At 43.2% G+C, this 16,035-nt stretch overlaps 1 protein-coding gene across 1 annotated transcript in view; it reads left to right on the top strand.

Moving 5' to 3' along the window:
- BBS7 (Bardet-Biedl syndrome 7) overlaps positions 1-16,035 on the top strand; it is a 52,203-nt gene that overhangs the window by 23,586 nt on the left and 12,582 nt on the right. Inside the window, exons 8-15 of the mRNA XM_072625229.1 lie at positions 615-745; positions 2,402-2,486; positions 2,941-3,043; positions 4,634-4,826; positions 7,158-7,232; positions 8,192-8,257; positions 10,605-10,744; positions 13,743-13,907. Of these exons, the coding sequence (XP_072481330.1) occupies positions 615-745; positions 2,402-2,486; positions 2,941-3,043; positions 4,634-4,826; positions 7,158-7,232; positions 8,192-8,257; positions 10,605-10,744; positions 13,743-13,907 (958 nt within the window). The remainder of the gene's footprint in view (positions 1-614; positions 746-2,401; positions 2,487-2,940; positions 3,044-4,633; positions 4,827-7,157; positions 7,233-8,191; positions 8,258-10,604; positions 10,745-13,742; positions 13,908-16,035) is intronic.

Below are 16,035 nucleotides of genomic sequence, written 5' to 3' on the forward strand. Positions count from 1 at the left end.
GAATCATTAACTTATATTTTGCCTGTTTCCTCACTCTCAGGCTGTGGGTTGTACTGAAATCCAAACCATCCCTGCTATTCAGAAGGTCCCGATTTACCTATGTCAAACTAAAAATCGTTAGTAAGTCAAATGTCAATAGTTTTTTTCCTCATTGGAAATACATTGAATGCTAGTTTCTCAGGTCAGCCTTATTTAGCACTGAGTATAACTGAAGTCACAAAGAGTCCTTGAGATCAGGGATACATCTAATAAGATGAGAGCACTACTATTTTAGCTGCTGTATGGATTAAATGGCATTTGTAGGTTAATCCTTGCTCCTAACATTGTTTCAGGGAGGGGAAAGAGTGTTCTATAAACCACAGAAGGAAACCAGGGCAATGTTAGATCCGCACGTGTAGAGCCCTGGAGTTGGCCAGCCATTGCAGTGCATGAAGGACTCTCAATACTCTGGTTTCCGGCAGAGGACTAATCCCTGAAACCTGTGCTGTTAAACTTGGAAGTCCGCATCCCTTTTAATTCCAGCCCTAGGGTACAAAGTGCTGCCTTGCGTTCAAACCTCATTATAAGCTTTCATCTGCGGTCATGTTGTCTGTGTTTTTCTTCCTTAAATGAAGGCATTCTGTGTGTTGACTATTTTGATATTGTGGGAGATGGCGTCAAAGACCTCCTGGTTGGTCGAGATGATGGAATGGTGGAGGTGTATGGTTTTGATGCTTCCAATGAGCCCGTCCTCCGATTTGACCAGGTAAATCGTGCTATCGAGAACACCTTATTCCTGCATCAAAGAAGTGAAATAATACTACTGATAATAACAGCTCACATTTGTAAGGCGACTTAGGGTTTGCTTGCAAAGTGCTTTACATGTTCATTCGTTGACTCTCACAACAGCCTCGGGAGGGAGGTGCTGTCGTCATCATCATCTCTATTTTACAGATGAGGAAACTGACTCCCACAGAGGCTAAGTGACTTGGCCAAGCTTACCCAGCTGGCACGTAGCTGAGGCAGGATCTGAACTCAGGTCTTCTGGAGTTCAGGTACTTAACTAGCTGTGTGACCCTGAGCAAGTCACTTCACCCTGTTTGCCTCAGTTTTCTGCTCTGGAGAAGGAAATGACAAGCCACTCCGTTAGCTTTGCCAAGAAAACCCCACATGGGGTCACGAAGGGTTGGACACAACAGAAACTACCAAACAACTTCCATAGGACATTTATTTATCAATATTAGAATTTATCTTATCACTTAAATCTGAGAATTTACTATGTTCAAAGTAAAATAGAATTTTCTTTCTAATTTTGAGATTTTGAAAGCTTTTATATTTATATAAGGGTAGCTAGGTGGCACAGTGGATAGAGTACAGGGCTTGGAGTCAAGTAGACTCCTTTTCCTGAGTTCAAATCTGGTCTTAGACACTTACTAGCTGGGTGACCCTGGGCAAGTCACTTCTCCCTGTTTGCCTGAGTTTCCTCACCTGTAAAATGAACTAGAGAAGGAAATGGCAAACCGCTCCAGTATCTTTAACAAGAACACCCCAAATGGGGTTAGACAAGACTGAAACAACTGAACAACACCATATGTATGTTATGTGTGTGTGTGTGCGTGTGTGTATCCTTCATGTACAGATTGAACTTTTCATAGTTACACCATTTTGAACACAGAGAGCTGTCTCTACTTAGTTTAACTTTTGTTTGTAGTGAAGGAAGAGATCATAGCCAAGTGACATAAAGATTTCTTAATGAACCCTTATAATTCTTTTTATTTTTTTATTTTTATTTTTTATTATTATTTTTTTACTTGGTAATTTTTAAATTTTATTTTATTATTATTTTTTTTAATGTTTTACAATCACTGCCATAAAATTAAGATTTTATCCCCCCCACACCTACCCCCAACTACCTCTCCTCCCTCCCCACCACAGCATACAATTCTGTATAGGTTCTACACATACTTTCCTACTGAGTACGTTTTCACTGTAGTCATGCTATGTAGTCGAACTAAAATAAATGGAAGAAATCATATAACAAATCAAACATGATACACAAAAACACACAGACACACAAACATGATCTGCTACATTCTGCGAATGCCTTCCTTATTTCTTTCTCTGAATGTGGAAGGCTTTTGCCTTAGAAAACCACCATTGGGATTTTTTTTTAGTAAGTTCTTACATTATTATGAAATTCCAAGTCTACCAGAAAAAACTCTCGCACACTGTGGCCGTTGCTGCACACAAAGTTCTCCTGTGAACCCTTATAATTTAAACAGCGGAACTTTTTTCTGAGCCTTTACCGGTCTAGATTTCTTTTTTCTCACCATGCAAACAGGATCAGAACTTCTGTTGCTTATGTTAATAGGAAATCTGGTTTTTAAAATGACTGATATCCTGCTTCCTGTATTTCTCCTAGGCATTGTCTGAAAGTGTCACGTCCATCCAGGGTGGCTGTGTGGGGAAGGATGGCTATGATGAAGTTGTGCTAAGTACATATTCAGGTAGAGTAAACGCTCCCGGGCATTTTAGGGAGCCGAGCAATGACTGTGTGTTCATTTGTACTACCTCATTTCCAATCATTTGTCATCAGCATTGAAAGCCCCTGGGTGGAGACATTCTGGGCCTTGGCAGCAGTCTAAGGCCATGCACTGAGTTATAGAGGAATTCACTTGGGGGTACCCACACCACTGTACTCACAGATTGAAGTATGTTGCTCTCATTCCATAGCCAGTATTCTGGGCTTCTCATATTAAGGAAGAAAGGCAAATCCTTGGACTAAGAGACTTCCTCTTGCCCTGTTAATTTTGCGTAGGTTTAAGGATTTGCCAGACGTGAGGTTACGTTTTCTAGTTGGGGGTGGGCAGGGAGTCTGGGCACAGGCCACCTCTTCTGGCGACCCTTTGGATGTCCTTGAGGCAGTAGTGTCTCTGGTGTAACCAGGGTCCTTTCCTATAGGCTGGGTCACAGGCCTGACTACAGAGCCTGTTCACAAGGAGAGTGGACCTGGAGAAGAGCTGAAAATAAACCAGGAGATGCAGAACAAGATTGCATCCTTGAGGTAATGTCTTTGGTTTCTAGAGTGGATCGCTTGGTTCGCTCACTTTAAAATTCAGAATTGTTTGAAAGGGACTGTCTATATTTGAAAATGTGTTAGTTCATAAGGGGGAATGAAAAATTAACAGATCATAGTAGTCTTTGCCTTTTAAAGTTTAGTTTGAAGAAAAAGCCTTATTCCATATTAAGGGTTTTTTTTTCCCTTAGACTAAAAAAATTCCATTTTCTCAGATTTTTAATTGTGAAGCATCTCTGCATTCCTTCCTAGTCAATGGAAAGGACCACTGAGGACTCCCTCTTCCTCCTTTAAAAGCAGGGACCATTCAGTACAGATCTCCTGGCATCTGTGGGCCATGAGTCCATCAGCTTTATAGGTCACTCAGTCAGGCAATAAAAAGGTATAAGCACCTACTATGTGCCCAGTAATGTGCTAAGAGCTGAGGATACAAGGAAAGGCAAAAGCTAGATCCCTGACCAAGCCCAAAAGCTTCCATTATAATGGGAAGATCACGGAGCAGTTTGTTACTGCATGGGATAGCAGAAAAGCTCTGGGCTTGGTGGCTGAAGACCCAAGACTGAGGCCTGGCTTGATCACTTTTGATGTCTGGGGGGTAAGACCGGATGTTTTTAGGTAAGGGAGCTGGGTGGTGCGGTGGTTAGAGCGTTGGGCCTGGAGGCAGGAAGATCTGCATTCAGATCCAGTTTCAGATGCTTGTTAGTTGTTTGATCCTGGGCAAGTCACTTAAGCTCTGACTGCCTCCGTTTTTTATCTGTAAAATGGGGAGGAAGGAGATAATACTAGAACCTACCTTTCAGGGTTGTCATCAGGATCAAGTGACAAAATATTTGTAAGCCACTCTGCAGACCTTAAAACGCTCTCTAAATGCACGCTGTTTTTAGCTGCGCAGTTAGTTTCCCCATCTGTAACATTTGGATGGCGCTTGTCCTGCCTGCCTCAGAGACTTGTTGTGACTTCCTCCGGGAAGGGGACTTCTCCCTGCTGGTGAGGTCCTGTCTTCCAATGCGTATCAGTTAAGTGCTCTGCCATGAGCCCAGGAAGCTGCCTGCAGCACTGAGTCCAGAAGCATTCATGAAGTGTGTGCTGTGTACTAGGCCATCATGAAGTGTGCCTAGAGTCACTCAGCCAGCCAGGGTGCATCCACCCCCTCCCCCCAGGCCTGCTGTCCCTCCAGCGCTCCCAGCTACCTTATCATTGCTATGACTACTGAAACTAGGAATTGGGCTCTCCCTTTGTCCCTGGCCCTGCTTGAATAGCCTTCCTGGTGGTCACAGGGACTGCAGCTGCTTCGGGAAAGGGAGTCCCTCCCTCTTGGAGAGGCATCTGCTGTGGTCAGGAAGCAGGAGCTAGGAGAGCTGACATTTATTTAGCCATAAAGGTTTACCTAGAGCCCATTTCTGTCTGTCACAAGGGGGTAGCAAAAGTCCTCAGAGCTGGCCTGCTCCAGTTGTCTGTGGCTCCATGGTCCAGATCCTCCAGGGGCCATCAGGCTTTCTCCTTTGTTCTGTAGCTCATCTTTGAGGCTCCAGAGTGCATGTGGGTTTTTGGAATCTAAGTGTGTCTATCTTTATGTAGGAATGACTTGGAACATTTGCAATTTAAGGTGATTCAGGAAAGAGAGAAATACCAGCAATCATCCCAGTCTAGCACAGCGATTTCGGCAGTGCCGTCCTTCAGTGTGAACGACAAATTCACATTAAATAAGGACGATGCCAGCTATAGCCTCATCTTGGAGGTACAAACAGCTATTGATAATGTTATGGTCCAGGTAAGTGAATGGGCCCATTTCCTTGGCCTTGACTATACTAAAACTAAAGTGGGGCAGGCGCTTATTCTATTCCTGTTGGGGACTGAGGATTGGGGGATCTTGAAGGAAGGCAAAAGGTTGGAGGAAATTATGTCAGGGGAAGAGCCAAGATACAGTCCTAAGTAAGTGCAGTGCAATTTAAATTGGATGCACTTTATTGATCTTTTGTTTTTATCTCACCTACGCTCCGTGTATCTATCCTACTCCCTTCTTCCAGAGAGCCATTCTTTATAAGCCTTATAAGAAAGAATAAAAACTAGAAAAAAAACCCCAGTCAGCAAAACTAACACATCAGAAAAGTCTGCCATCCTCAGCAGGAGCTCCCCACCTCTGCAATGAAAGGAGGGAGGAGCCTTTTTCTTTCTCTTCTTTGGGGCCAGGCTTGGTTATTATAAGTTCACACATTGAGTTCAGTCATTTTTGTTGTTAATTTACCTTGTCATCATTTTGTATATTATTTGCCTGGTTCTGCTTGCTTTCCTCTGCATCAGTTCATGTAGGTCTTTGCTGTACTTCTCTGGAATCGTCATATTCACAAGCAGGTTCCATTCTATTCATGCCCCCCCACCACTTGCTTAGCTCTTCCCCAGTTCAGTGGACATCTATTTGTTCCAGGTTCTTGGTTGCCATAAAAAGTGCTGCTGTAAATATTTTGGTCTACATACAGACAAATAGTTAGTTCATGTTTGCGAATTGAATAACTCACTTTATAAATGAATTGTCAAAACTTTAAAAAACATATTAAACCAATGAATGTTCTAGAGGTCAGATAATAAAACAGACCTCTTCCATTATGGCAGAGACTTGGGGGAGAGCACTAGGATGGAAAATTGTATATTTTATATATCTTGTCAGGTACCCTCATTGTGTTTGCCTAATTATTTTTCTTCATCAGAAGGAAGAAGGCAGATTCATTGCAGTTGGGGAGGGGGGAGGGAGGGAAAGAATGTCTGAAATGACTATGGTCTAAAGACAGCATCATCAATAAAACATTAAATTAAAAATATGAAATGAGATTACTTATTGTTGCAACTTATCAATTATCCCACCAACTCCTTGGTTTAGGAAGAAATAAATGGTATCATGGGTAGTAGTACTGGGCTTTTATCCATCCATCTATCTATCTATCAGTCATCTACCTATCTATCATCTATCTATCATCTCTCTATCAATCATCTATCAATCATCTATGTTTCATCTGTCTGTCTATGTATCATCTATCATCTATCTTTTATCTATCATTTATCTATCATCTATCTATCAATCTGTCATCTATCTGTCTATGATCTATCTATCTATCCATCTATCTATCTGTCTATCTGTCTATCTGTCTATCTATCTGTCTGTCTATCTATCTATCTATATATCTATCATCTATCTATCTATCTCTCTAATCTTAGGTCAGGCCCCAAGTTAAAAATGCAGTAGGGCAAGAAGGGATGGGGTGAGGGGAAGAATACAATGAAAGCATGTGGGAATGTAGTGGAAAGACTAGCAGATTTAGAGTCAGAAGCCCTGGGTGCCAGTCCCCAAGGTCTAAGGTCCTCAGTCTCAAGATCCTAAGGACAATTAGAGTAAAGAAAAGAAAAGGAGGAAAAAAGAGTGAGATGCAGCCTTGGAAGGAAGAAGGCAGAAGAATGACAAGATCCCCTATTGCCATCTTTTTAAAGGTCGTTTCAAAGCACAGATTCCCTTGTTTAGTAATGCTAACATTTTAACTGCCCACTTTAGACCCGAAAATTAGCTTTTCTTTGTCAGTGAGAGGGCAAGAGTTAATTGCAGCAATTGGGTGCTATGAACCAGGTGGTCTCCTACTGTTTAATGGTCATAGCAGGTCACAGGTTTGGAGCTGGCAGGGACCTTAGGGATCAGCATTTTACCACTGATATTGGGCCACCTAATCCTGCTGCTTTGACTGATTTCAGCAGAACTAGGAAGAATTCTGCAATTCTGCCTAATATGAGTGATGGTGTGTGTGTGTGTGTGTGTGTGTGTGTGTGTGTGTGTGTGTGTGTGCTTGTGTATGTTGACAGGTGTATTAATGCCCCCAAATCTTATGAGATGTTGGTTTCTTGGTTTTAATGAGCATTGAGGCAGCAAAGCAATTGATTATATGGTAAGATGTGCTCATTGTTTTCTTAAATTTTGATAATTTTCTAGTGGTGTATACCTTCCAACTTAATTCAAGAGCTGAAGCAGAATTGGAAGTCCTTAAGAATATAGTCTTTTTCAGATTAAGAAATATTTCTGCTCTTCTCGTCCTCCTCCCCACCCCCCAATTGTCCCATCTAGAGCGATGTTCCAATAGATCTGCTTGATGTGGATAAGAATTCAGCTGTGGTGAGTTTTAGCAGCTCTGATTCGGAGGTGAGTAAAGGCAGAATGTGAAACTTTCTCACATCATTTTTTTCTTCCTGCTAGAGGCTTTCTAGATGAAGTCTTTTCAGTGCTGCTAATACTCAGTGGACTCTGACCTTTTAAAATGCAGGACTGGTGGTGAAGCCAGAATTGCTCTGAGTTGGGTCAAAGAGATCTCCCAACTTTTGTGCATTGTATGGGGTGGGCCCTCCCCCCCAGGTCTGCTGCTTCTTGGATGACTGGTCAGCCCAGCCGAAGACCAGTGGGAACCAGTGGCATTTGGATCTTGCATGAGTGCATTTGTTTTGGTGGAGCAGTTTCCTGTGATTAATAATGTTCGTTCTATTTCTACTGAGGTGTAAATGCTGAGAGGAAAGAGTACCAACATATCCCTGTTTTCATTTATTAGAGGATTTTATTTTAGGAAAAATTACAGATATATAATTTTCATCTTAAAGAGTTTGAATTTTAATTACTCATAAATCGTGAAATGTTTTCTACTTGTGTAGGTATTAGACTTGGAGGTAGCAAGAGCTGAGTTCAAATGTGACCTCAAGTCACATAAGCTCTCTCAGCCTCGGTTTCCTCATCTGTAAAATGATGGTGATGATAGCACCCTCAGAGAACAGCTGTGAGAATCAAAGGAGATAACAAATGTGAAGAACTTTGCAAACCTTAAAGAGATACATGTTGGTGGTTATAGTTAATGTCAGAAGAATGTAAATTGTTCTGGGTCATTCAGATGACTTGTTTAAAGTAATTCAGTATAAATAATCCCCATTTATGGAAAATTAGGTCATAAAGCATATCTTCCCTGATTGCTAATTACTGCTCTAAAAATAAAATAAATGATCATTGTAGTACATAGCTTAATTCTAACCAGAATGCTTTTAGGATAAATGCCCTATTTGTAAATTGTTTTGTATAGTATTGATTCATCCTTCTCATCAACTATTAATTCCTTGCAGGCCAATGAGAACTTCCTCCTGGCCACTTATCGGTGCCAAGCAAATACTACGAGGCTGGAGCTCAAGGTAAAGTGCAAGAAATGGCTGCCCTGAGTCCCGCTGCATGTGTTTATTCCTAAGAATGCCATCAGCTGCCACACTTGTTATCTGAGTCTTTTATCTCTGTTCTGACTGTTACTTTGTATCATTATCCTTTGGATGCGTCAGTGAATTGCATTTAAAGCCAAATGTCTCTGTCTTTTTCATTTCCATGCGCTTCGCCCTCAACTAACCTCCTCCCTAAAAGGACAGCAATTGTTTGTAACCTTACTTAAAGTGTTGACTTTTGATGGTGAGAGGAAATCTTTTGAAGCTTTGTTTTTGCAGTTGAGTAACTCATGTTGAATATCGTTTTTATGGACCTTAGCTCAAAACTTACTTCGCTGGTTTTATTTATAAGCTTACCTTAAATTAGTAAAATGATGGTTATTCTTAATGAAGAGTTAATGCATTTATGTCAGACCTAACAACAAGACTTATAAACCATTCTTTTGTCAACTTTCAGTCTTACAGTTTAAAAGTCTACATAGAATTGATTAATTTACCAAAGTGTATTTTTCTTATAAAGCGTTAAGGGATGTAGTTCTCTAATAAGTAACTTTTGCCCTTCCTCCCTACCTTTGAGAGAGAAATAAATCCTTGTTGGTCACTATCACTCATTTCTTTATGGTAACGTTTGGAGCGTGTTATCGCACCAGCTAAAAGCGCAGAGCTAATTCTAGGTGGTTTGAAGCATTTCAACACTACTGTCTTCATAGATTCTCTAGTCAAGTTACGTCAGTTAAGTTGGGGTCTCTTATTGATTGAGGGTGAAGTGGAAAGCAGCAGGCTGCAAGTCAGGTGGGCTGAGCCCCTGTCCTGGTCCTGCTTTCATCCAGAATTGTGGCCTTGGGAAAATCATTCTTGCTCTCTGGCCCTCAGTTTTTCCAGTCAATAAAATGGAGGGAAGTGGACTTTCATACAAATTCTTTTTTCCACTTACTGTTCGGGAAATGTTCCATTTAAATTGTTTACCCCTCCCAAAAAAGATGGTTTTTCTCTCTATGGTTTTTCTTGAATTTGTTTTGTTTTGTTGGTGGGGAGAGGAGTCAGTACAAGTATATAGCAGTACAAGTACAGAGCCTTGATTTCGTGGATATTATTGGGCAATGAGGTGTTTCAAGTAGGTGAAGACTTTTTCAAATAATGAAGCTTCTATCTGTCACTAAAGCTTTAAAAAAATGTTCCCTTTTAAAAGGCAGCGCCATGCAGTAAGATGAAAGCTAGTCTTGGAGCCTTGAGACCTGGGTTTGAATTCTGCTTCTCAAATCTGTTAGTTGTGTGAACAGAAACCTTAGTTTCTTTATTTCTAAAATGGAGTTAATGTCTGTTGTACTCACTTCCTAGGGCTGTTTTGAGGGTCATATGGCAGAAAATGTATGAAGTACTTTAGAAAATGCAAGTGCTCTTTAAGGAGTACTCCTAGTGAGGAAACCCCCTTCATCAGTGCAGATCGGCACCTCTGGCACTGCCTCAGCATCTGAGAGTCTGAGAAAGGTGCCTGGTGCAAGGAGATGTGCCAGAGGCAAGACTTGAACCCAGATCATGCTCTCAAGGATGGTTCTGTTCAGAATGCCTCACAGGCTTTCACATCTCCTCTGTTATTATTGATAGAAATCTTCCTAAACTTTTGTGGAACGTTTTTCTCATCAGTAAGTAGTGATCACACACCCGCTGCGGGTCAGGCACCGGCTGGGACTTGAGACAAAGTAGTTCGAGAGACTTTAGATTTATTTGGTATGGGAGAAACATGTACAGGGCTGGTAAAAACTGGGGATGGGGAACATTTTTGATGGCTCAAGGCAGGATGAATTCATCATGCTGTTGATCCTACCTAGCTGCCCTGGCTTCCTCCAGGCTTTAGCTCAGCCCCTGCCTTCTGTAAGAGGCCTTTCCCGGGCTTCCTGATGCTGACAGGCTGCCCTCTGAGATGAACTCCTGTCTAGCCCCTGGATATCTTTGTACCAAATTGTTGGCATGTTGTCCCCCCATTAGTCTGTGAGCACCTTGAGTTCAGGGGCTGTCTTTTACCTTCCTTTGAATCTTAGGTACTTAGGATAGTGCCTGGCGCACAGTGGTGCTTAATAAAATGCTTGTTTGACTAACTAGTGACAGGTGGATTGAGAATCTTTTGACTTGAATTTAATTTCTTGATTGTAGCTTAGTCATTTCATAAAAATCACCTTTTAAATAGAATACTTGTTTTTCCTTCTGGTTACTTGGTATTGCATGTACAAAGAATGATGATTTGCAATACGGATTTTCTTCAGATATTTTGGTCTCAAGGATCATCCAGATTGTTTCTAACTCCCTTCTCCCCTTTGTACTGAATCAGATTCGATCGATTGAAGGCCAGTATGGAACGCTTCAAGCATATGTAACTCCAAGGATTCAGCCTAAAACCTGCCAGGTTCGTCAGTATCAGATCAAGCCGCTTTCACTTCATCAGAGAACTCACTTTATTGATCATGACAGGTAAGATGGAGGACTGAACACTTTGATTTTATTGTTTCCTGCATTTAAGGATGTTTCTTTTTATAACATAACCATTCTTGATGCTACATGCGGGTTTTTCCTCAGTGGTGTGTGTTTTTACCTCTGAGGTTTTGTTTAAGGTGATTCTGCTAATTAATGAGAGCCTTTGCTTTAACTTAGTGGGCTCCTGAGATGGATAGCTAGCTCCTCTATATCTTCCCATCTGAGGCCTTCGTTGTTTCCAGCTGTAACCCTGAAACACCTGCTACTCTGAAAATAGATCATGTGGGGTGCCATCAGCATTATTCCCATGGGATACTATTGGCAGAATTTCCACTTTCCTTTTTCACCCTCCTGAAGGACTGTAGGCACACCACTTTGGTTAGAATGGTCCTTATTGGTGTCCAATTTCCATATGCTCCTTTTGGAGCAATTCCATTCCCTCTTCAGCCCTAACCCCAGGGACATTTCCTTCATTGCACCATCATCCCTAAGTCAGAAAGCTGTCTAGTCCACCCTGTACCTGAACAAGGAATTCCTCCAACAGAGATCCCACAAGCAGTCATCCAGCTTTGGCTTGGAACCCCTTAACGATGGAGAGCTGACTGATTTCCAAGGAGGCTCATTGTATGTTTGCAAAGGTTTCAGCTTGTGCCCCAATCCACAGTTCTGTCCTCTGGGGCCACTGAGCTGGGAGGAAGTTGGATTAAGGAAGGGTTTCTGGTCGGGAAGATTGTTAACCCTGGAAAGGTACACAGCTATGGGGAGAGGTTCTCCTGACCCCTCTCTCATGGTCCCTTCCTAGACGGTGGTCCCATAATCCTCCTTTGTCCAGGGAAGCCAAGTGCTGCCATTGTTGAGCTGGTTCGTGCTCTGAGGTCATCTGTTATTTTTGTTAAACATCAGGACAGTGGATGTGTTCTATCTAAATCTACTCAATAAAAAGGAATTGTATTTGCTAACCATTGGGATGAGGCTGAGTACCAGGTGGCGGCAGAGAGCCTTCTGGTGACAAGGTAGATAGAGTGCTGGACTGAGGCAGGAAGAGCTGAGGTCACATCTGGCCTCTGACACTCACTAACCGTGTGACCCTGGCCAAGTCACTGCACCCTGTTTGCCTCACTTTCCTCATCTGTAAAATGGGCTGGAGAAGGAAATGGCCGACCCCTCCAGGACCTCTGCCAAGGAAATCCCAAACAGGGTCACGGGAAGTTGGATACGACTGAATGACAGCAACATCCTACTCATATCCCTTGACTGAATCAGCTCAGCTTGACAGACCTCTGTTAGATACTTCTCATGTACCTTACTCTGCTGGGCCCAGGAAACCCAAAACAGTGCTGAAGGGTGTGGTCCGGGTGCACGTGAGAAGCCCATAAGAGAAGCTAGTGCCACCATCATGCACAGTCTGCGGGCCTCGAGTCTGGAAGAGCTGAGGTCCGTTGTGGCCTCAGACCCTTTCTAACAGAAGGACTGGGGCCACGTTGCTTAGCCGCTGTCTGCCTGTTTTCTCAACTTTAATGGGGATAATGATAGCCCCTACTTCCCAGCATTATTTTGAGGATCACGTGAGACGATACTTGTAACATTGCTTAGCATGGTGCCTGGCACAGGGAAGGTGCTTAATTAACTCTGGCTTCCTTGTTCAGACTTCGTGAGATCCATGGGGGAGAAGTTACAGTATCCTAAAGGTAAGCCTGCAAGGGACTGGTGAGGCTGCCGAGTGCAGCTCTTTTATTGCAGATGAGGAAACCAAGGCTGAGAGGATGTTAAGTGACTGGCTCAGGACTTCGCAACTTTTAGTGTCCGAGCTGAAACTGCAACCCAGGCTGCTCCACCCAGCCGGCACTGCTGCAGACAGGGCTAGCCTCCTGGGGGGGCTGCATTTGAGTTGGCAATAAATAACATTGATGAATAATGAGGAGTTGAGTTGTCATTAATGGTGTAGATGGCATTTACAGGATGGGCAGAGAAGGAGGGAGGCAGCCATTCCAGGTACAGCATGAGCAAAGGTCTAGAGAAGGGAAAGGGCAGTTTGGCTGATGTTTTAATGTGTGGATGATGTTTAAATGTCACCAGAGGGCAGGATTCCTCCTCCTCCTCTTTCCTTCTCTTTTTCCTCCTCCTCTCTAGCCTTTATGTGATGCTTTAAGGTTTTCAGAGCACTTAACATTTTTTATCAGGTAAGTACTATGGTTATTCCTTATTTTATAGATGGGTAAACTGAGACTGAGAGTGGGGATGTTGTCCCTTGGCAAGACCACCCAGCTGATCAGTGTCTGGCTAGAGGCCCAGACCTCTGTCTACTTCCCCCCCATAGACTTGGCTGACACCAAGAAGCCCCTTTTCACAGTGACTCAGTTGAAACCATGGGGTATTCCTTGTGGAAGACTTTTCTGGTAGGAGCAAGAAGAATGGATGAGGAGGAGAGAATGATGGCAGGAGGTGGGTAGGAGGGCTGTGCCATGGTCCAGCTGGGGGGGTGAGAAGAAGGAGCCTCGAGTGGAGAAGTTCTCTAGGGAGAGAACGGGCAGGATGGAAGAACTGATTGGAGAATTCTTAAGCCTTAGGGGCCACCTAAGCCCTACTGCCACCCAGGGGAGCATGGCTCGTGGCAGGGTACCCAGGTTGAGGTTCTCTGCCCCTGATTGTGGGGGATTGTGTGCAACCATTGCCAGAAGCAGTTGGGCAAGTCAGACACTGAGGACGTCAGGGGAGGGTGGCAGCAAATCTGGCTTTTGCCATTGGTTGGTGGGACCCCCAGAGAGGACAACCCAGAGATGGTCCTGCAGGCAGCTGGGCATCGTGTTCAGAGTCCTGAGGCACTGAGCTGAATGACAGTGTGCTTGTCCAATTGAAATGTAAGTGAAGAAATGGAAATGATCCCAGTGGGTTGTTGGTCTCCACGAGAGGGATTCTGTGACTCCCAAGACCCTGGCTGATGCTACTTCCTCACAGCGGCCCTTGTAAGCATCGTGCTTCTCTTCTTAAATTGCAGGCCCATGAACACGCTGACTCTGACTGGCCAGTTCAGTTTTGCTGAAGTCCACTCCTGGGTTGTATTTTGTCTGCCGGAGGTTCCAGAAAAAGCCCCAGCCGGAGAGTGCGTGACTTTCTATTTTCAAAATACGTTCCTCGATACGCAACTAGAAAGTACTTACAGGTAATATGGTGTTCTTGGGCCTGTTAGAAAAAACTCTGTCTGCCATGAAAGAATGAATGAATGAATGAATGAATGAATGAATGGATGGATGGAAAGGCATTTATTCATTGAGAATTGACTGTGTTCCAGGCAGTGCTGAGGAGTGACATACAAAAGCATAGGTGGCCCTTCCCCTTCCCAATGGGGGGCCCCTGTGATGGAGTGGTGGCCAAGGTAGTGTTATTACTGGAGGAGGAGACTGGCACATCTCATGCTGGAACAATGTTAGGGTTGATTTGATCTTTGTTCTTTAACTATTAGAAGGGAAGAGGGAAGGAGGAAGAAAAGGGCTAGGAGGTTAGGAGATGGCCTGAGTGAACCAGGGAAAGAAGTAACTAGAATGGACCTTGAAGGATTTCTGCTGCTGGAGTGAAAGAGAGTGTGTGTGCAGGCTGGGGCGGCTGCTGGTCAAATGCACAGAGGAGAATCCCAGAGTCCAGAGAGATCTCAAAGACCTCCTAGTCCAACCCCTATCTGTGATCATGTAGCCTTTGCTTATGGATGGATGCATGAATGGATGGGTGGATGGATGGGTTCAAAGGCATGAATGAACATAACCATTTTAAAAAAAAAGGAGAATCAGTAGAATTTTTGACAGTAGATGAATGATGCCATGTCAGTCTGGTGGAGGTAGCTGATGGATTCAGAAAAGTTGCACAATTCTTGAGCACCAAAATCTTGAGGGCAGCTGGAGGTGTGAGACTGAAATTCAGATGAAAGGAGAGGACAGGAGGTGCCACTTGGGATGACATCATTCTGACAGCTGCGGCCTTAAGCATGATCAAGTCAGCACTAAGAAGAGACCTGGTTGTCTCCTCCACCGAAGCCCAGACCCCCTGAAGGTGGGGGAGGTGGTCTGCCTTTCTTATGTGGCTCTCTATTAATCCTTCCTCCTCCTGAATGAGAGAGCAAATGGGGTATTTCCTGAGGACGTGTGTCTAGACTTTCTATGAAAGGGACATTCTGCTCAGTGTGAACATTTTTAATATAGTATATGGACTGGTCAGAAATTGTCTCAAGATGAAAGCAGCCCACCTCAGGAAAGATTCAAGGTTGTTAGCCATTTTCACGTGGGCACAAATGACAGTCTGACAGGAACCTAAAGGTGCTAAAAAAGTGCTGCCAGAGATCCTGCCTGAAGGACTGACCGCAGAGACATGACTTGTGGTTTCCCTGCCTCTGCCCTTTGAATAAAAGAGAGATAGAAGACCCAAAGTTACTTAAATGAGCAGCTGGCTAAGAAGCTGGTGTCTGGAAATGGGGTCTGGGTTTCTGGATCAAAGCCTCCAGTCCAAGATTGACAGATTCCTGGCCAGAGATGGAGCACACCTCACAAAGATTAGTAAGAGTGTATTTTTGTGATATGTCCTGCCAATCAAATCAAAAGGGCTTTGAAGATGAGAGAAGGAAAAGACTGCTTAGATATATATTACATATGTATAATACGCAGTCTTATATATATACACACATAGGTACACCTACATGTATATAAATATGTATACATATACATATACTTCATTGTCTACGGTACCTTTTAGAACAATGCCATTTCCCTGGTTACCTCTTTGAGTTAGGTCTATTTTTGTTTGGCTTTTTCTGAGATCATAATTGCTACTTCTGCCTTTTTTAAAAATTTCAGCTGAAGCATAATAGATTCTGCTCCAGCCTCTTAATTTTAAATCGATGTGTACCTTTCAGTTTCAAGTGTTTTTCTTATAAACAACATGTTGTTGGATTCTAGTTTCTAATTTATTCCGCTGTCTTCTGTTCTGTGGGTGAGCCCATCCCCTTCACTTTCATAATTATGACTAACTGTGTATTACTCTCCATCATATTTTCTTAGACTTATCCTTCTCTTTTTTTTACCCTGTCCCCTCCTCAAGAATCTATTTTGCTTTTGACCACTATTTCCTTTAATTTACTCTCTTTCTTATTCCCCTCCTCTTTCTCTTAATCCTTTTCGCTCCTACATCCCTGATGGATAAGATGAATTTCTGTACCCAACTTTATATTTATTCTTCCCTCCTGAAACCAATTTGGATGAAAATAAAGTTGAGATATTGTTCCTCCCCCCCCCCCCCCCCCCCCG

This window comes from Notamacropus eugenii, chromosome 7, assembly GCF_028372415.1.
Source record: "Notamacropus eugenii isolate mMacEug1 chromosome 7, mMacEug1.pri_v2, whole genome shotgun sequence".
In the NCBI taxonomy this organism is placed as follows: Eukaryota; Metazoa; Chordata; class Mammalia; order Diprotodontia; family Macropodidae; genus Notamacropus; species Notamacropus eugenii.